At 45.2% G+C, this 22,262-nt stretch overlaps 1 protein-coding gene across 2 annotated transcripts in view; it reads right to left on the bottom strand.

Annotated features, from left to right (window-relative positions):
- Nucleotides 1-2,124: 2,124 nt before the first annotated feature.
- The window catches only part of TIMM44 (translocase of inner mitochondrial membrane 44), a 578,487-nt gene continuing 558,349 nt past the window's right edge, over nucleotides 2,125-22,262 (bottom strand). For both annotated transcript variants that reach the window (XM_077475767.1, XM_077475768.1), the window contains one exon: nucleotides 2,125-2,352. In XM_077475767.1, coding sequence (XP_077331893.1) covers nucleotides 2,233-2,352 — 120 coding nt within the window. In that variant the 3' untranslated portion in view covers nucleotides 2,125-2,232. The remainder of the gene's footprint in view (nucleotides 2,353-22,262) is intronic.

The raw sequence follows: 22,262 nt of genomic DNA, 5'->3' as shown, positions 1-22,262 counted from the left end.
ACATTTCATTTTTATTGCTACTATTAATCTAATATTTTTTTTCCATGAATTCTTATGAAATTTAGGTATTTATTAAGTTTTCACTGAACTATTTTTCATTTATTGGACTATCACTACACTGGGATTTTTCAAATTTAATTATTAACACTTGTTATTTATAATTTTTATAAATTATGGTATGTTTGATTTATTAGAGGGGTAGATCAACTTTTTTTTCACTACTATTGCAATTAATCACTCATAGGTTTTTATATTTAATTTTATTTACAGTATTTACTATATGTATGTGTGCGGCTTTTTTCTTATTGTGTTTACGTGTATCTTGTAAAACTGAGCTGCAGCGATTTTTAGTTGTACTAGTGTAGATTTAGGTTTCATAGTTAGTAAGATTGAATAAAGACACCAATCCATCCAGTTCAACCTGAGTGAGTGTCTACACTTGTCCCTGTGCACACTCACAATGGTCCCTACCCTCACAGAGCCCACAAGTTTAGTGTGGTATTTATTTTTCTTTTTGATCTACACTCAGGTAATCCCGCAATCCTGGACCTGTGAGAAGACCCTGCCAGTAAACTTTTATTGGCTTTACTACCAAAAAGTACTGGATCCCAGGGCCCAGCTTAAAAGCATTTGCAAGCCATACCTCATGTCTTCGGATGACGAGGCCTGGGTACCGTTCATTTAGTCCATTTAGTACGGAGACATCAGAACGGATCCGGTCAGGATGGCTGGCTCTCATCAAAGGATTACTGCCCGTGGAGCTCAGTACACACATCCTTACATGTGCCCAACACCTTAGACACTGGTGAAAAAACTGAAGACTCCCAGTAGTAGGAGGGGTTATATGGGGGGAAGTTCACGCCTTAAGGGGCATGCCAGTGTCCAGCACCTGATGGTCCGATATAACCCACATAGTTATTATTATGGCTCTGTGTCCCCTGATGTAAGAAAATAAATTCATATATTTTGTTAGTGCATTGTTATAGTAAGTATAACTTTTTTAATATATACAACTTATTTACATTATTAGCTACAATCAGTGACAGAGTAGCTTTGGTTTTGTGTTGTCTTTCATGATATTAGTGTTATCATAGATCAAAATATTATCTATTCCACAACATGAGTGCAAGTGGAGCAAAACTGTGCATATCATGGTTGTATTATTAGTGTCAGCGCATGCGCTGTATGGTATTCACCACCATTAACATATGGGAAATTATAAAAGGGAGGTTGCTATGCCGTACAGCCAATCCCAGGAAGAAGTCGTGAATATGAAACTTGTGGGGCTGTACAGCAATCATTAGTGGCGTTGGACACAATAATGGAAGTGATATTCTGAGGGTTGCGATTGTGTGGGTGAGACACCATTCACACAAGCTGGTCCGCTGTGACCATGCCAGCTCCTTGTTGCTGCAGTGGATTTGTTGCATGCCCTCATTTGAATCCCTGTGAGTGTAATGTTTTAAGCCTTTTTATTTGAATAAACTTTCATCAAACAATAATGTACTATTGTAGCACTTTGTTTCTTTATATGTGAATTTTCAATGAGATCTACTTTCAAGATTGGATAACCATGGATGAGTTAACACTTTGTGGGTCGTCGTGCATTTGCCCAGCATGAGAGTGCAAAGCAACTTCATTTGGCGAGTGCACAGCTAAAGGGGAGCGGCGTCACCATTTGCATGTGGTGCGGTGGATGATTTCTTTCCTTTTATACTACATAGTGTGAAATCTCACTGAGCCTTCACGCTTGTTTTAATGGGCTGTCCATTCATACAGTTCCAAATGACGAATTTTATGTTAACAAATCGCCCAGTGACAAGTGATTATTATTCTGCATGATTTACAGTCACTTTAACTCAGTGCCTGTATTTACTGTTAAGACACACGGTAAACGCTTATAAGTATTTTCATATGTAAGAAATTTATGAAAACAATAACAATAAAAATTAACATAGAATAAAAATAAACTTAACGCTAGAAAACTGAAGAAGAAATAAAAGTTTTGCCTTTGCAATTATTCATGAGAATATTTCAAACAGCTCACTTTTGGGGATATCATTTGCTGATGAAGGAAAACAACCATTATGGTTTTCTCCAAGAGAAAATGTAAGCTACTTTCAATTCAGGAGAAAATTGTGAGGTTCTTTTATTGAAATTAGAATATACATTGGGTTTAGTCCAAATAGCTTTAAATGGGAACACAGTTTAATTTTAGCAAGTTGCAAATTTTCAGAGGATTTGTTCAGAGGCAGAAGAGGACATATCTAATAATCTCCATGCTGCATAAGGATTAAGCTCATCTTGATCTCTGCAGAGTGCCCACACGTACACATTACGCAAAACTTTATCCTAGAAAGACAGAGAAAAATAAATAAAAATAAACATTGAATGCATTAGGATTAAAATACAAATATAAAGATTGCGGCAGCTTTTAAGACAAGACGACAAAAAGTCATTATTCTATTAGAATTTTTATTTTTTAATACTCTATTACATAATCAAAGTAGGCATAATGATAAAAAAAACTAGGATTTTTCTACTCATCGTAAAATCCATTTCTTTGAGTTAATTGACGGACACAAATGTGGAACCATAGCGTTATATTGCCCACTACAGGAGTAGGACACTAGGAAGAAAAAAGACTCGACTATGCCTATAGGCAGTCCTAGCTTGTATACATCTCCCTCTCTGCTATAGGACTTCAGTTTAGTAACAAGCAGTGTCAACAGTATTAAAACTCCTTAGAGGGGTGGGTACTGTGTCCATCAAAGAACTCAGATAAATTAATATTACGGTAAGTACAAAAATCCTATTCTCGCTCGTTAATTGACAGACAAAGCGCTCCATATTCAGAACCATAGGGACGTCCTCAAGCAGTATAAAACATGGAGGGGTGGGACAACAAAAAATCTCAAAAAACACAAAAAGTCAAATGGGTAACAGGAGCAACAAAAACAACTGGAGCCTAACCGCCTAACCTGAACAATGCACCCCCAAAGAGGGAACAGACCCTCTAAGCAGCAGTCTGCAAAACCTTGTGGCAAAAAGAAGCATCTGCAGAGGTCAACAAAATCCACTTTTTTTTTTTGTGAAAGTGTGCACCGATGACCAGGTGGCCGCCTTGCAAACCTGTGCCATTGACGCCTGACGACGGAAGGCCAAAGAAGTACTAAGCACCTGGAGTAGAGTGTGCCGTTACCGGGAAAGGAAGAACCTGGGCGGCACAGTGGTGTAGTGGTGAACACTCTCACCTAGCAGTAAAAAGGGTCGCTGGTTCGAATCCCAAACACGGCACTACCTGCCTGGAATTTGCATGTTTTCCCTGTGCCTGCGAGAGTTTCCTCCCACACTCCAAAGACATGCAGGTAGGTTGATTGGCTTCTGTCCAAAATTGGCCCTAGTATATGGGGACCTTGGATTGTGGGCTCCTTGAGGGTAGGGACCGATGTGCGTGTGCAATGTACAGGGATAGGGAAAATTGTAGACACTCAGGTTGAACTGGATGCAGTGGTGTCTTTATTCAACCCAACTATGTAACCTGACCCTTTATAGAATATAAAATGTGGAAACAAAAAATGCAGCTAAAATAGTCAATCACCAAACAGTGAAGATAAGTGAAAAACAACAAATCAGTGGCTTAGTTAGTACTAAGCCAAAAAATTTGACAATATGAACAGTGTTAGTAAACCCATAAAAAGTTTCCTTTTACATAAAAAACTGGTGATAAGTGAAAACAAAAAGAGCAAAAAATAAAATAAAAAATGAGGTGGCCTTCTGTTTTTTTCCCCCTCTTTTATCTTTATGCACCTATTTGGGTGTGAATTTATGTCATACTTTTGGGGAGTCCATTTCCATGGCATTCCATATTTGACATCCTGATTGGAGAGATCATGGAGGATCGTTTGGTACAGCTGGAATCCACGCCATCCCTATGGGAGGACTGCAGATAACCAATATTTGATGCCCGAATGACTCACCACTAAGGTGTGTGGGTCCACACCTTTGGGTAAGCGTACCCATTACCTTCCTTGTGTATGCATAGTGTATTATTTGTAAGAAGACACCCCAAGAGTTGGCGATTGGATTGCCCTCATTATTTTATTTGTGGAGATATTGGGACGTTCTGTATCATTACTAGTCCCGCCCACTCTCCGCTGTGAAAGGACTTTATATGGTTAAAGGGTCTATTGTTCCTCCTTTGTTTTGTGCCTGACTTCAAGTCATCCATTTATTTCATTTTCATGGTGTTTTGTTTTTTTTGTGTGGTTTTTTTGCTTTTTTTGTTTTCACGTATCACCAGTTTTTTATGTAAAAGGAAACTTTTTATGGGTTTACTAACACTGTTCATAATATCAATTTTTTTGGCTTAGTGCTAACTAAGCCACTGATTTGTTGTTTTTCACTTATCTTTACTGTTTGGAAATTGACTATTTTAGTGCTGCATTTTTTTGTTTCCACATTTTGTAGAAATATGCCAAGCGTTTCCCAGCAGTTGTAGCAATAGTCATTCCAAAAATCTCCACCTTTCAATGATCCTAAATCCTCATAGAAAACAAACGGCCATCATTGCGCAACATTCCTCACTTTATTTTTCTTTAAAACATGTATCAAATATGCACTCACATGATATGGTACCTTTAGATCGGCACCGAGTCTATCCAGCATTCGGAGTGAAGCCTATGTCCGCCGTTCTGTCTCCAGGATTCGTTGTGCAATGCACGCCTCGGTTTCGTGAGGGTTAGGGACAGGATGTGATGTTGGCATTACTCACTAGCCTCTACGCATTTTACATCACTCATGTGTCAGTATTTTGTTTAAGGTATTTATGACCTTATTATATTTTGTTTAAACAATCAGTTTTCTGTGAAACCGGAAGTTCACTTTCCGCCATTTTGGTTATTGGTGCTATTTGCCCATCTTCTTCTAACTTTCTATTCATCCCTTACTCAATTTACTCCAAAAAAACCTAAGTACTGTTTGCATTTGGTCACTGGTTTTACCTCTCCCTTTCTTCATTCGCTACCTTATAGGCGACATGCTCAGGCCAGGGGGAATGACTGGATAGACTTTTACAATCTTAACAATTTTATTTAAAACTCCCTTTCTTTATTAATCCATCTGGATACGCTGGATACGCTAGCCCTTCCTTGGCCCGCCCATGATCACAAACCGTGAATCTGACTACCGAAAAAACACTGTGGCTGCCAGATACCCCCAAATTGCCCAAACTACATCCAGAGCATGCATGCAAATTCCTTGGGATTAGTGGGCCTGGGACACAAGGAAGGCAACACAATGTCTTCATTAAAAAGGCAGTCAGAGACCACCTTAGGTAGGGACGACGGGTGTGGATGAAGAACCACCTTATCTTTGTGAACCACAATGTAAGGGGGGACAAGATAACGCCACCAGTTCGGACACCCTGCAAGCAGAGGTGATGGCCACCGAACTAAGCTACCTCCAGAGACAGTGTAAGCAGGGGCATCTCCTGAATTTCAATGGGAGGCTTTTGGAGAACAGAGCACCACGGTGGTAGAGGAGACCGCACCGGTGGAGTCAGGAAAGGTTCCCTCTGCTGGTAATATCTATCATTTGGTGTGCAGTTCTGAGATCCACCAGCAGGTGTCTCCTGGCAGTTTGGAGCTGTCAGAAGAGCTTTTCGCTGCTGGAATTGTCTCATCTCTGGTCTGCAGTACTGGCGTCCACCAGCGGAGAGATCCTGGCAGTGTGGAGCAGGTGTTACCTTCTGCAGTGAGGCGTCACATGACTGATAGCAGCCATTGTATAAATACCCAGCAAGTGCACACATACCTTGCCCTGGTATTGTCCTTGTGCCCTGACCTGCAGCCTGTATACCTGATCCTTGTTTCCTGCATCTTGCCTCCTGAACCTGTTGCAACCTGATCCCTTTCTCCTTGTACCCCCATCTGCTGACCTGCTATTTATGACCCTGGCCTGGCTTGACTACGATTCTGGTACTCCCTTTTGCTACATATGCTGGTTAGTTTGTTTATCTTCACTGTCTGGTTGTTTGGTTTGTTCACTCAGTTTGTATTTTTGGTGTGTTCACATTTATGTGCATTTACTCTAATAAACTTATGTTCACCTATTTATTTCTGATTCACTCTGTCGCAGTCACACAGTTCTGGTCACTTCTAGTTCATGACAGAATACCAGGGCCATTCCTGACCAGAAGTGGCTGCACAGGGGAACCATTTTGCTTCAGTTTGGTTGCAAACATGAATGCTGATGAGGTTATTTATTTTTCTGTGCTGGCATCTGAAAGTAGTGATTATTGCCGCCAGGCTTTGAAAGGATGGTCTAGTGACCAGTTGTTTGCAGCTATCCGTTTTGCTCACTCCCTGGTTGATCAGGGTTATATATTGTTTGGGGAGGTGCAGCCTTTGATCAAGATCTGTACTGAGCTGGCCCTGCCCTGTATCCCAGATGGCCGTGATGATTTCATGCCTCCTTTTAATATGAATCAGGTTGTATCTTTAGTATGGCTTTTTGAAGATGATCCTGCTGATTTTTGTGAACACTACTCAGCCTGTTCCCCACTACAGTTTATACAACCTATACTTTCAGCATGGCCTGACATGGTGCAATCAGCCCCAGCCAAACAATCCACCTCTACCATCAGACATCAGCCTACCCAAATGTATGTTTCCCCATCAGCCATGTCAATCTCAGTTGCAGCCCAGTACACGCTGCTCCCAACCAAATACTCATATCCAATCTCTGCTCCCTGTACTTCTCCTGCATTCAACCCACCTGCCTCTTCTCCGCTGCCTACAAACCTACAAGATCTTCCCCCAGCTACAGGTACCTCTTCTCTGCCATATCACAATCCTCCTTTCCAGTCTACTGCACCCCCTACCTACAGTCCTGCAGTCACCTACAGAGCTTCAGTGGCAAAGCCAAACAAAAAACGAAAGTTGTTCCCAACCAAAATTATCTTACCATTAACCCAACCTGCCTCCACACCCACCAATCTGTTCCAGCCCGGAGTGCCAGAGCCAGAGTTCCAGCCCAGAGTGCCAGAGCCAGAGTTCCAGCCCAGAGTGCCAGAGCCAGAGTTCCAGCCCAGAGTGCCAGAGCCAGAGTTCCAGCCCAGAGTGCCAGAGCCAGAGTTCCAGCCCAGAGTGCCAGAGCCAGAGTTCCAGCCCAGAGTGCCAGAGCCAGAGTTCCAGCCCAGAGTGCCAGAGCCAGAGTTCCAGCCCAGAGTGCCAGAGCCAGAGTTCCAGCCTGATGTCCCGGCCTTCCAGTCTGACGGCTTCCAGTCTGATGTCCCGGCCTTCCAGTCCGACGGCTTCCAGTCTGATGTCCCGGCCTTCCAGTCCGACGGCTTCCAGTCTGATGTCCCGGCCTTCCAGTCCGACGGCTTCCAGTCTGATGTCCCGGCCTTCCAGTCCGACGGCTTCCAGTCTGATGTCCCGGCCTTCCAGTCCGACGGCTTCCAGTCTGATGTCCCGGCCTTCCAGTCCGACGGCTTCCAGTCTGATGTCCCGGCCTTCCAGTCCGACGCCTTCCAGTCTGATGTCCCGGCCTTCCAGTCCGACGCCTTCCAGTCTGATGTCCCGGCCTTCCAGTCCGACGCCTTCCAGTCTGATGCCCCGGCCTTCCAGTCCGACGCCTTCCAGTCTGATGTGCCTGACGTCCCTGCCTTCCAGCCTGACGTGCCGCTGCCTGCCTTCCAGCCTGACTTCCTGTCCGATGTGCCAGCTTCCCAGTCCGATGTGCTTCTGTTTGCTGTCCAGCCTAAGGTGATCCTGTCCGCTGCCCAGCTTGAAGTGCCGGCTTCCCAACCTGATGTGCCCGTACTTGCTTCCCAGCTTGATGTGCCTGCTTCTCAGCTTGAGGTTCCTGTGCCTGCTATCCAGCTTGACGTACTTATTACCCAAACTGATGTGACTTTGCTCATGGCCCAACTTGACGCAATGGACTTTCCCCAGCAACCGATAGTTGGAGCGTCCGGAGGTTGCTCCTTCGAGGGGGGGGGGGGTACTGTCAGGAAAGGTTCCCTCTGCTGGTAATATCGATCATTTGGCGTGCAGTACTGAGATCCACCAGCAGGTGTCTCCTGGCAGATTGGAGCTGTCAGAAGAGTTTTCCCTGCTGGAATTGTGTCATCTCTGGTCCGCAGTACTAGCGTCCACCAGCGGAGGGATCCTGGCAGTGTGGAGCAGGTATTACCTTCTGCAGTCAGGTGTCACATGACTGATAGCAGCCATTGTATAGATACTCAGCAAGTGCACACACACCTTGTCCTGGTATTGTCCTTGTGCCCTGACCTGCAGCCTGTATACCCGATATCTGATCCTTGTTTCCTGCATCCTGCCTCCTGAACCTGTTGCAACCTGATCCCTTTCTCCTTGCCCCCCATCTGCTGACCTCCTATTTATGACCCTGGCCTGGCTTGACTACGATTCTGGTACTCCCTTTTGCTACATATGCTGGTTAGTTTGTTTATCTTCACTGTCTGGTTGTTTGGTTTGTTCACTCAGTTTGTATTGGTGGTGTGTTCACATTTATGTGCATGTACTCTAATAAACTTATGTTCACCTATTTATGTCTGGTTCACTCTGTCGCAGTCACACAGTTCTGGTCACTTCTAGTTCATGACATCCGATGTCGAATGCCTTAAATAAAAGAATGTACCAGGGAATGTGTGGCTAGGGGGTCGCCAAAAGAAGACCGCCAAGGCAGACAACTGGCCCCTGATGGTACTCAAGACCAACTTCTGCTCAACACCTCATTGACGGAAGATCAAAATCTGAGCCACCAAAAAGGAATGAGGGTGTCAGGAACCATGAATCAGACTGAGACAGAAGTACAATCAAATCACACTTGTTTATTAATAAAAATAAAAAGGTAAAAAGAAAACGTGTAGTTAAGCATAGCCAGAGTCCAGTAGCCAGATTGGGCAGTCAGCCAGTCCAAAGTTCATTAACCAGATCGGGTAATCAGCCAAGCCTGAAGTCAGAGATCCAAGGAGAGCAACTGCAAGCAGGAAAAGAAGCCAGGAGGGATGTCAGCAAGCCAGTCTTGAAACAAACAGCAGGAGAGGGTTCCTTGTGATGTGACCAGCGTGAAGGCAATGGAGAAATGAGCTGGAAGGCTTTAAATATGCAGGTCAGACGAGCATCAACGGGAACAGCTGGTAACCGTGGAAAGAGAAGAGAGCTGGCAATTAGCCGACAGCTGAGCGGCCAGCCCAGAGGAGGAAGGGCTAAGCCAGCCCTGACAGTACCCCCCCAATGACCCCTCTCCCTCGGAGGGCCACCAGGCTTGAGGGGAAACAGTCTATGGAACTTGTGGAGGAGAACAGGGGCATGTACATCAGAGGATGAAACCCAGAAGCGTTCCTCCGGACCGTACCCCTTCCAATGCACCAGGTACTGTATGTGCCCACGAACCTACGGGAGTCAACAATGGCTTGTACCTCATACTCCTCATGGTTCTCAACCTGAATAGGGTGAGGACGTGGCACCGAGGTAGTAAATTGGTTACAGACCAACGGTTTCAATAAGGAGACATGAAACACATTTGAGATGCGCATACTAGGAGGAAGTTCCAACGCATAAGCTACTGGGTTAATCCTGCGAAGGATACGGAATGGCCCAATAAACCGAGGTGCAAACTTCAGTGAGGGAACACGAAGCCGGAGGTTGCGAGATGACAGCCAGACCCTGTCCCCAACCTGGTAGGAAGGTGCAGGCAGGAGTCTGCGGTCAGCATGGAGTCTGTACCTATCATTAGCATGACGCAAAGCCTCCTGGACTTGTAACCAAGTGGAACGAAGACCACGGAGATGCTCCTCTAACGCAGGAATACTCAGCGGAACAAACGAGTCAGGCAACATGGAAGGTTGGAAACCATAATTCGGAATAAATGGAGACAATCGGGAGGCAGAGTTCAAGGCACTGTTGTGAGCAAACTCTGCCCAAGGTAATAGGTCAGACCAGTTGTTATGATGGTCAGAAGTATAGCAATGTAGGAATTGCTCCAAGGACTGATTGGCTCGTTCTGGGGCCCCATTAGACTGCGGGTGATACGCAGAAGAGAACGCAAGCTGGATTCCCAACTGTGCACAAAAGGCTAGCCAGAACCGGGAGACAAACGGACTGCCCCTATCCGAGAATCACCTTGGGTAGCCCATGTAAGAGAAAGATCTCTCGAGCAAAAATGGAAGCCAATTCCTTAGAGGTGGGCAACTTCTTAAATGTAATACAATGACACATCTTAGAGAACCGGTCAACCACCATAAGGATAACAGTGTTGCCTTGGGAGTTAGGCAATTCCACAATGAAATCCATAGACAGGTGAGCCCAGGGCCTCTCTCCATTGGGTATGGGTTGTAGGAGGCCCACTGGAAGGTGTCGTGGAGTCTTACTCTGAGCACACACGGGACAGGCAGCTACGAAAGCAGTAATATCAGCCCGTAGACTAGGCCACCAGAATTGTTGGGAGATGGCCCAAATGAGTTGATTCTTCCCAGGATGACCAGCTGCCTTAGGAGAATGATAAGTCTGGAGCACTGCAGTACGGAGACTCTCTGGGACAAAGCAGCGGTCACAAGGTTTATCAGGAGGAGCATGGACCTGAGCAGCAAGAATTTTGCGAACCGTAGCCAAGATATGATCAGGAGGAATCATAGGAACCGGAACCGACTAGGACTTGGAAGTGGAGGAAAATTGACGTGACAAGGCATCAGCCCTTACATTCTTAGTACCGGGTAAGAATGAGACAATGTAATTAAAGCTTGACAAGAAAAGAGCCCATTGCGCCCTTCTGGGAGACAGTCGCTTAGCCTCAGACAAGAATGTAAGATTCGTATGGTCAGTAAGAATAAGAACGGGCACAGTGGTACCTTCAAGGAGATGTCTCCATTCTTTCAGGGCTAAAATGATCGCCAACAGCTCCCTGTCACCAATCTCATAATTGCACTCAGCAGGCGACAATTTCTTGGAAAAGTAGCCACACGGATGCATAGCGCTGTCAGAGTTAGGACGTTGAGACAGAAGGGCGCCAACTCCTGTCTCAGAAGCTTCAACTTCTAGGATAAAAGGCGGAAAACGCCTTTTAAAAACGTAGGATCAGGATGTGCCAACACAGGAGCAGAAACAAAGGCAGCCTTGAGAGTCTCAAAGGCCTTAATGGACTCTGGAGACAAACTCTGTGGGTTACCGTCCTTTCTGGTCATATCAGTCAGAGGCTTGACCAGAGACGAGAAGTTACGAATAAACTTCCGATAGTAGTTGGCAAAGCCCAGGAAACGCTGCAGAGGACGTAAACCCATGGGTCGAGGCCACTGTAGGACTGCCGACAGTTTCCCTGGGTCCATCGAAAAACCAGCAGTGGAAATTACATAACCCAGGAATGTAACCTGTTCAAGCTGGAACTCGCACTTCTCCAGTTTACAATAGAGATTGTTCTCTCAGTTTCTGAAGTACACGACAGACATCTGTGTGGTGGCTCTCCAGGGACTTGGAAAATATGAGGATATCATCGAGATAAACCACCACACACAATTGAAACAAATCTCAGAGGACATCGTTAATTCCTGGAAAACTGCCGGGGCGTTATAAAGGTCAAAAGGCATTACAAGGTATTCATAATGGCCTGTTCTGGTATTAAACGCAGTTTTCCACTCGTCGCCCTCCTTAATGCGCACGAGAATGTATGCCCCTCTGAGGTCAAGCTTTGTAAAAACTGTTGCTCCCTTGAGGCAGTCAAATAACTCTGTAATCAATGGAATCGGGTAGGCATTCTTAATTGTGACACGATTGAGACCCCATATAATCTATACAAGGTCTCAGTTCACCGCTCTTTTCACAAAGAAGAAACCAGCACAAGCAGGAGATGAGGACTTGCGGATGAAACCTCGAGAAAGTGTGTCAGCAACATACTCCTCCATGGCCTTATCCTCCAAGACCGACAAAGGGTAAACCCGGCCACGAGGAGGTATGGCACCAGGTTGAAGGTCAATTGCGCAATCATAAGGCTGGTGTGGAGGCAAACTACCAGCTTGACCTTTATCAAAGAAATCGCCAAAATCACGGTACTCCTCCAGCAAGGAGGGGAGTGAAGGGGTGCACAGGACCTTGGATACCTTCAGGAAGCTTGCCTCACTGCATTGTGATGACCAGGAGAGAACTTCAACACGGAGCCAATCAAAAAATCTGGGTGAGGAAATAACTTGGAATTGGATTATCTCATGGTGAAGAGCCCCTACAGCCATGGACAACGGAACAGTCTCATGAGTCACATGGGCAGGCTGTAAAGGTCTCCCGTCAAGAGCCTCAATGGCAAGTGGAGTGTCACGCAGCTGCAGCGGAATCGACTGCTGAGAAACAAATGCAGCATCAATGAACAGGCCTGCAGCCCCAGAGTCGCTTAGAGCCTGTATCTCAATGGACGACTCAGCCCAAGAAAGGGTGACCAAAACCAGGGGCTTATGCTTCTGGATAACTGGGGATGAAACAATGCCACCTAAGGTCTGTCCATGACGGGGGCGTGGCTTGGACTCCGACGGGAATGGACGCTGCATAGCTGAGCTCTGCCGGACCGTGACACAAGCTTCCCCTTCCAGCTACACCGAATGTGTGATGGGCAGACGAGACAGACTGCCTGACTGTCCCGGAACGCAGCGTTCCTATTCTACCCCCGGGGCTCACCGTCATGCGGACATATTTGATCTCCAAACACAGAGGACCAGGGGCCGCTCTGCTAACAAGATGGAGCTGAGGAGTCACGAGGCGAAGAATAGTGAAGACTCCATGTCGGCTTCAGAGAACAGGGTAAGAGAGCAGGACTGCTCAGACCACCCCCTAAAGCTCTCGGAAATGACTAAAATAGCAGCAGACCTAAAAGCACCCTGTTCTCTGCAATTACTGACCTAAAAGCAGATTACATGGCACTGTCTGATCGGCTGTCACACACAGAAAGAGCAGAGGCCAAAAGGGATAGAGCGGTGGAGAGGCTGTCTTCCACTGTCTCATCCCACGCCACCCATCTTATTCAGATGAACAGGCACCTCGAGGACCTCGATAATCGGGGCTGCAGGCAGAACATTAGGGTGAGGGGGATACCCGAGAAGATTGAACCTGCTCAGATTAAGCAAGCTTTACAGGCAGTGTTCAATGGAGTACTGGAGAGACATAAGGACACTGACATTGAGTTTATAAGAGCACATAGAGCATTGGCGCCGAAGCCAAGTGATACAGCTCCTCCAAGGGACATTATATGTTGCCTGCAAAGCTTCCCACTGAAGGAAGAGATACTGGGGAAAGCAAGGAAGAGTGACCAGATCCTTTTTAATGAGCATGCTGTTGCACTGTATCAGGACCTTTCCCATATAACACTACAGAACAGGAGAGCACTGCGACCCATGACTAACGCATTGCGAGAGAAGGGCATCCCTTATCGCTGGCGCTTTCCCTTAGCGCTGAACGCCACGTTTATGGGGAAACAGTATTACCTGCGAATGCCAGAGGACATACCAAGCTTCTGTGAACAGCTACAACTCCCATTGATTGATGTACCGGAATGGTACAGGGAATTTTGTTGTCCCCCGCAGGGTCTCTCCCCGCCTCATACCCCGCAGTCGTACCCCTTGAAGCCATCAGCCAACAAGAAATCTCGCCCAGACAGACTCCCGGGCTCGGACAGGGGCAGATCCCCACATCCTGTGAAGGAGTACTGGCCACAGCCACACACATGAGTTTAATGTGGGAGTCTGTCTTCCTCGGTTCTACTTTTTCTTGGGCCGGGTGGCAGCCAGCCTCACTCATTTCAACCCTGGATAAAGAGATGCTGGATAGCAATTTTCCCAACTGACGACACCTGCTCGGGGTCTGCCGGGCTGATTCTAGAGTCCCCCCCCCCCCCCCCAAGAAGGACATCCTGATGGATAAACCTTTTTTTTTTTCAGAAAGCTTATAGGATGGGCCAACAAGGGGTCACTCTGGGTTACTCGGATCATCCAGGTACCTGGGAAGGCTCCATTTACTATGCATATAGGTCTCATTGCATCAGAACTGAGCCTGTTTCTGCCAGGGGAACAGCCTTGGTGGTGAAAGGACACACTGCTTTCTGCTCACGCAATGACGGGGGGTGGTGTTCGGGGGGTATTATTATTATTATTGTTTTATATATTGGATGGGGAGTGGGTGTCTGGCCCTTTGTTGTGGGGGTGGGCGGGGGGTGGATGCGCCGGCCTCCTGCGTGACCTGGGTGGATGGGCCATGCAGGGGGTCGGTCCAGAGGGGGTCCCTGCCGCGTGCCAAGTGTTGCGGGGTTGGGACGTAGCTGTGATCCGATTGACCACTATTAGGGACTACCATCCAAGGAGCGGTTCACAGACCGCCATAAGGGAAATGCTTGGGTGTCACGCGCAGCAGCTGGGGGCACGTTGGGCTCCTGGCCCTGCCAGAGTTACATTGGTTGGTATGTCATTTGCTGACTTCGGCGGTTTTCATTTCAGATATTTGTTTATTAGACGCGCCCATCGCGCAGTAGTGAAGCAATTTGCATGTTCATATTTTTGCTCATGTTCTCATCTTTCTGGCTGGAAGGGGTATATATATAACTTTAATTCATGTTTGTTTTTTGAGTCACGGGAGGCCTAGAGCAGTCTCTTTACAATTACTTAAAACGTAATAGATATTCAACCTTTTTTTGTACTTTGGTTATTTCTGAAGGAACGACCTCCCACTGCTCCCACCTGTGAATCACTGTCTGGCTTACCCCAGACAGGGATTCACAACGTTTCTTCTCCTACCGTTGATACGAGGAGATATTTTACCTATTTACTCCATTCGGGTGACTATCCACCTAAGTGACTGATCTTTTCTTTCTGTTCTTTTCTAGCCTTTCTTTACTCCTCCCTTATCCCTTAGTCTGACAGCTCAGGTGCTCTTACTCATTGCGCAAGGGTGGTGGCGAATAATAGCTATTGCACTTACTATGGCGTACTCTATGCTGGATGATCATGCCTTTATGATCTCCCATAATGTCAGGGGTCTGAATACGCCGGAGAAGTGAACGGCGTTACTCAGGGAACTACGCAAGCAGAAGCCGGCAGTGGTGTTCCTTCAGGAGACCCACTTCCGGACTGGTATGATTCCTAGATTGCATGACAAACACTATCCCCATGCTTTCCACGCAACAAATCCCGAGGCCAAATCTAAGGGGGTGACCACTTTACTATATAAAAATGCTGACTTCGTTTTGCACCAGCAATTGGCAGACACTGATGGACGGTACTTATTTCTGAAAGGGCAATGGGCGGGAACACCGGTTACTTTGGCTAACGTTTACTTCCCCAACACTGCACAGGTCACTTTCTGTCAACGTGTGATAGATGAATTGAAGAGTTTTGCTTCTGGCTGTGTGGTGCTGGGGGGGATTTCAACTTAGCGCTAAATCCTCTGCAGGATACATCGGATGGCAGATCCAGCATCCCCTATAAAAAGCTGCGTAAAATCAAGACACTTATAGCATCCCTCACTTTAATAGATATTTGGCGATTGACAAACCCTTCAGGCAGGGACTACACTTACTTTTCCTCCCTGCACAACAAATTTACATGCATAGATTAAATTTTTGTTTCTCAGAGGGATATATCCCTTATAAAATCAGCCAAAATAGGTTTGCAGACCTTCTCAGACCACGCCCCCATATCGCTGCAACTCCAAACGAACGAACGCACACTGCCGCCCCCACTCATGGAGATTGAATCCCTCCCTACTTACAGACAAGGATAATATTAGCAAAATAGTGGACACAATTAAACTGTATTTCAAAAGAAAACATCACAGAGGAATTGTCGCCTCTTACAGTATGGGCGGCCCATAAATGCGTGGTCCGGGGGGAGCTCATACAAATGGGGGCGGCGAGAAAAAGAGTAGCAGAGAAGGAGACCAACGATCTTATACAGGCCATTAAAGACCTGGAAGGGAAGCACAAACAATCGTTAGCAACAGATACAGCAGTGGTTTTATTAGATTTGAGGAAAAAACTACAAGCCCACCTGAATCTTAAAGCACAGAAAATCCTTTTCTTTAGGAAGGGGTTCTTTTATGAACACAGTGATAAAACAGGCAAATTTTTAGCGAAGGCCCTTAAAGAAACACTTATCGACGAATATTGCTGCAATTAAAACCAGCGCTGGTCAGACAACACAAGATGCCGCAAAGATAGCACAAAGATTTCAGGAATATTACTCCAACTTATATAATTTACCACAGACACATAAACCTATCGACTTAATGGGAACAACGGCAGAGATGACCCACAAATTTCTTGCTGATAGCGGACTCCCCACACTTACTGAGAAGGATGCGCTGTCGATGGAAGACCCAATAACTGACGGAGAACTCATCGCAGCTATTAAAGAATTAAAAAAGGGGAAAAGCCTCGGACCGGACGGTTTGACAGCCCACTACTATAAAACCTTTTCGGAGATACTGATACCACACATGACGAAGACGTTAAACCACTTTCGAGAACCACAAGCGTTACCAGATTTTTTGAGAGTGCATGTTACAGTACTGCCCAAACCCAACAAGGACCCTCTAGACTGTGCCAGCTATAGGCCAATTTCACTATTGAATGTGGACTTAAAACTATACACAAAAATATTAGCGAACAGATTACGACCACTACTGCACAAACTCATAGGCCCGGAACAGGTAGGTTTTATGCCTGGCAGGGAGGCGAAAGATAATGTGATCAAAGCTCTTAATCTTATACACAAAGCCCAAACATAAAAATTTGAAGGCATGTGTTTATCCACAGATGAAGAGAAGGCCTTCGACCGCGTGTCATGGGACTTCCTGTATGCGACCTGCTCCCACATAGGCCTGAGAGCACATATGCTATCCTGGATTAAAACTATCTACTATAACCCGACGGCACAAATTAAAGTAAATGGGACACTATAAGACAAGGTGCTGATACGGAATGGGACTAGGCAGGGGTGCCCTCTTTCACCCTTGCTGTTTATACTCACCCTGGAACCGTTAATCCGCACAGTTAACTTATCACCCTCTATACATGGCTTCCAAGTAGGAGACAAGGCATACAAATGTGCTGCTTATGCGGATGATTTACTGTTCTTCATCAATCAGCCACACATCACTATGCCCAACTTGTGTAATATATTTACGCATTATAGCTATATAGCGAATTTCAAAATCAATTACAAAAAATCAGAAGCCTTAAATCTAACTCTGCGCGAGACCACAAGGGAGGTCCTCTTACGCAATTGCAAATTTAAATGGGAACCTCGCTCCCTTAAATATTTAGGAGTTCTTCTGGCCCCTAGTTTAAACTCGATATACAATCAAAATTTCTTGCCACTGTTACAAAACGTAAAAAAGGATCTGGAGAGATGGACACGCAAACATTTCTCCTGGTTCGGCAGGGCAGCTATTATTAAGATGACAATCCTGCCCAGATTTTTGTATTATTTTCAGACTTGGCCCATATGGTTACCTGCAAACTTCTTTCGATCACTGAATGCTATTCTTAGACACTTTCTTTGGGCGTCCAAAAAACCCTGCATAAGCCTCGCACTACTCACCAGAGATAAAGGCAATGGGGGAATGGGATTCCCCAATTTCAAAAATTATTACAAGGCTACACACCTTACTAGAATGATTGACTGGACCTGCCATGCAGACAATAAAGACTGGGTGGCACTGGATAACAGTGTAGACTCTACTCCAGTGTCACATTCCCCATGGATTCCGTGGAACATATGCCCTAAACAGCTTAAACAACATCCCCTCATAGGGACCCCATTAAGACTACTACAAACAGTGACTCAAAAGACAGGCCTGACTACTTCCCCGGGCCCTTTAACACCGCTAGTAGCTAATCCAGACTTTCCACGGGCATGCACCAACCTATACGGCATCTCACATGCGGGAATTCGCCACGTTTAGCCATTCATTGTCTCGAAGGCGACAAAATTAAATCAATTTCAAACCTACAGCAAGATCTGGGCTTAACCTTTCTAGGCCACTGGACATATAGACAACTACATGACTACATTTCGAGCCCACAGAGGCTCAAACACTTTATACGACCGCTAACACCATTTGAGGCGGTTTGTTTTCAGGCCACCACCTCTACGAAAAATATCTCCCTTACATATGCTTGGTTGCAATCCACAGTCCGTCAGGAACCCAACATACATAAGCTCTTCTGGGAAGCGGCATTAAATGTATCATTTACAAACGATCAATGGTTACAGGCATATGTATTTGCCCATAAATTTGCAATTAGCACCCGATTACAAGAAACTTCTTTCAAACTTTTAACGAATTGGTATAATACGCAATTAAACTGCATAAGTGGTTCCCCACCGTTCCGGACTTGTGTTGGCGCTGTAACCAAGCTAAGGGTATCTTACAACATCTATGGTGGGAATGTGACCTAATTTGACCTTATTGGACTCAAGTGATTAGCATTATAAAACAAATAACCGATACATGGATCCCACTAGACACAAAATGCTGTTTACTGCACATTACGAACCTTTCGATGAGAAATTATAAAAAATTGCTAACAAGATTCCTACTTACGGCCGCAAAGGCGGTTGTACCTAGATATTGGAGAAACACTACGACCCCCTCAATCAAAGATTGGCTGGGAGAGGTATGGCATCTTCACAAAATGGAAGAGATTAGGGCCATAGCACACGAAAGCACAGACAAGTACACCGTTACCTGGCGAACCTGGGTCATGTTTATATACTCTTCTTCATACGCCTCCCTGACACAAGCCTGATGAGGAAGTGCCATTGAGTACCTGATCTGTCAATACCCGCTCTTTCCTTATGGACAACCGCATCCTTTCTCTTTCTTTCTTTCTCTTTTTCCATGGTGCCAGCCTTGAGACAGGCTGTCACTTCTTCTCTATCTTCTTTTGCCACTTCTGGCTCTTCGATTACAATTGGTAGGGTGTAACCCGATCGATATATAGTTACAATGCAGATATACCTGAAAAGGCTTTTGTAATGCTTTATCGTGTATGTTTAGGTTCTTATTGCTACACTAGGAATGGCAATGTGCCTATCCTTTTTAAAGGGTTTTTTTTTCTATATTTGGATGGGCCTCCTAGCTTAATGGGATCTTTAGTAGAAAAGATGTAGCTGGATAGCCGCACTCCAAATTATTCAACTTTATTTCAAAAATGTAATTAAACAATAGCATCTAGGCTGGCAAACAGACTAACTGCACAGCCGCTGACATGTTTCACACCGAACACGGTGCTTAGTCATAGCTAATGAGCAGAATATACATACAGAGCTATATACACACACACAAGCAATTAGACAAATGAATAAAATATGTGTATGACAAGATAGCAATTAAGGAAACACCTGTGAACATCCAAAGTCTAAAGATTAACATTTAAATGAATGAAAGGAAAAATACTTTTTCCCCTAAAACACCAAAATCAAGCTGACACATTGAAAGCATACATAATGGTAATAAATGAATGACATGATAAATCTTATCCTTAGGTGAAGAGGTATAGGTGTAACCTAAAGAAATAAAAAATGACATAAGTAAAAACATTTTTCATTTTGTATGTAAAAAAAAAATGTTATATATTTTTTCACACGCATTGGCAGACACACAAAAAAAAGGGAGAGAAAGAAACAAACTCTCAATGTGTGTGCATGCCAATACATGGGCTCATTGAATGTCAAACCCACCAGAGAAAAACACACAAAAAATATTCCCTAAAAATGACACATCCCAAAAAAGGTTTCATAATAAAAAGATTGCAAATATCGCATTATTGGATGTGTCTACTTAGGTCATCTCCTATGATACAATGCATAGATATCAAAAATAAAAGTAAATATAAATATAGGAATAGACTAAATGAACAATCGATATTGAATGTTCTAAAACCAAGGGCAAGTTCAATGCGAATATCACTATACCGACAGGTATAAGAAGCTGATACAAAAACCCTGTTGATTGATCACACACCCAACATAATATATCAGCTGTGTGATTATCAAACGAATGACAAACATGTCTAATAGGATATTAGTTAACATAAAAAATACTGATATTCATAAACATTGCAGAGAAAAATGCCGCAATATATGCATGCAGCCCTATTCAAAAAACAGTTTCAATCGAATAATTGGCCTGTCCTCAATGTAAAGCACTTATAATAAATGGAAAATGGTGAATAAACTCTGGCAGAAACATAATAAAATGAGCCAAGCAGAACCAGATGAAAAAACCTGTCAGCACCAGACCGACAACCAGTGAAATGGGAGCCATACATGTTGGCTTAGTAAATACTGGGCAATCAATATGTGGAAAATTCACTCATAAAAGAATGAAATGTCCCACTCAAAGTTAAGGCCCTTAGGCTGCCTCGTATGGAGATGGAATATCCAATAAACCTCCCTTTTGCATAACAGACTAAACCTATCACCCCCTCTTTTAGATAAAGTGACTTTTTCCACCCCCTGAATGCGTAAGCCACTGACATCCTTATCATGGCAAAGATTCCAATGCTTCGCCACATTAGTGGGGTGGTTTTTGGAAATGTCATAGAGGTGGTCATATAATCTGTCTCTCAGTCTTCGTGTTGTGCGTCCAACATACTGTATGCGACATTGTTCACACGTAATCATGTAAATAACAAATTTAGTGTTACAGTTAATGAAGGCCATGGCTTTAAAATCCTTATTTAGAGACCTAGAAAGGATGGTATCGCCTCGTAAAATGTGGGGGCAACATGGAGTGCGGCTATCCAGCTACATCTTTTCTACTTCAGTTCCTGTTGCAAACAGAGCCAGCACCCTGTGGGATTGTGGAGACAGCTGTTTTGGGAGAAGTCATTACCTTAGAGCGGTAATTCTTTGTACTTAATGGGATCTTTGTCGATCCGCTCAAGCGCAACCAAGATGCCTAAGGGCCAGTTCACACTGCGGGCGATGCGAGGCAACACCGACTTGCCTCGCCGCGACCTCAGCGGCGACTTGCAAATGACTTTTGTATAGAAGTCAATGCAAGTCGCCCCGAGGTCGCCCAAAAGTAGTACAGGAACCTTTTTTCTGAGTCGGAGAGAGTCGCTCCTCTCAGAACGGTTCCATTGTACAGAACGGGGGCGACTTGTCAGATCGCGGCGAGGCAAGTCGTGTCGCCTCGCATCGCCCGCAGTGTGAGTCTGTAACCACTGTTGCTAATCTGTTGTTCAATCAGGCAGTTGCATCTGCAATTATTATGCTTTGTCATGGTGTATTGTAACTGGTTATTTCTTTAATAAACTTTAACTGTTAAAAAAAAAAAAAAAAAAAAAAAAAAGGTCTGTCCATAACAGGACCTCAAGGTTCGGGCCTTCCCTGGATGGGTAGGACAAGACTTCAAAAAGTGACCTGCCTGGCCACAATAAAGGCACAATCTCTCCCTCCTCCTAAAGGCTTTCTCATCCGCAGAGAGACGCGTGAAGCCCAGGTCCATGGGTTCATCTTCACTGACCAACTCAGTACCAGGAGGCATGGGAGGTGAGGGAGGCATGGGAGGGACTACAAAGCTCGGAGGCAAAAGTACAGGAGGATTCTGCAAGCGCTCCTTAAGAGAGAGTCTTTCTCTGAGTCTGGAGGCAATGAGGATGACAAACGAGATCAAGCTCTCCAGCCCAGTGGGTATATCTCGGGCTGCTATCTCATCCTTGACGGAAAGAGAGAGACCATGAGAAAAAGCAGCCATGAGGGCCTCATTGTTCCAAGCAACCTCTGCTGTCATAGTACGGAATTCAATGGCGTAGTTGGCAACAGTTCTCATACTCTGATGGACATGAAGCACTTGGCAGCAGAAGCGGAACATGCGGGAATGCCAAAAACCCTTTAAAAGGAGGCCGTAAACTGAGGGTAACTCAAGACAACAGGTTTTTGAGTCTCCCATAGAGGGTTAGCCCAGGCCAAGGCTCTCTCAGAAAGCAAAGGTATCACGAAACCTACTTTGCTTCTGTCCGTGGGAAACGCCTGGGGCAGCATTTCTAAGTATATTTCAACCTGATTGAGAAACCCTCTGCATTGAACTGGATCACCCCCAAATCGCTGGGGAAGTGGAGCAGAACCAGACATACCTCTTATAGAGGTAATACTCGAGGAGGGAGCCTGCACAGAGACTGGCGCAGCAGCAGGGATAGCCTGCGACTCAGGTTGCACTGAAGCAGCCACCGTGGGGGATTCCAGGTGAAAAAACATA

This window comes from Lithobates pipiens, unplaced genomic scaffold (assembly GCF_037356315.1).
Source record: "Lithobates pipiens isolate NorthernLeopardFrog02 unplaced genomic scaffold, aLitPip1_a1.2 Scaffold_13, whole genome shotgun sequence".
Classification (NCBI taxonomy): domain Eukaryota; kingdom Metazoa; phylum Chordata; class Amphibia; order Anura; family Ranidae; genus Lithobates; species Lithobates pipiens.
The sequence above is the reverse complement of the archived record's forward strand: the minus strand, read 5'-3'. Positions and strand labels throughout refer to the sequence as shown.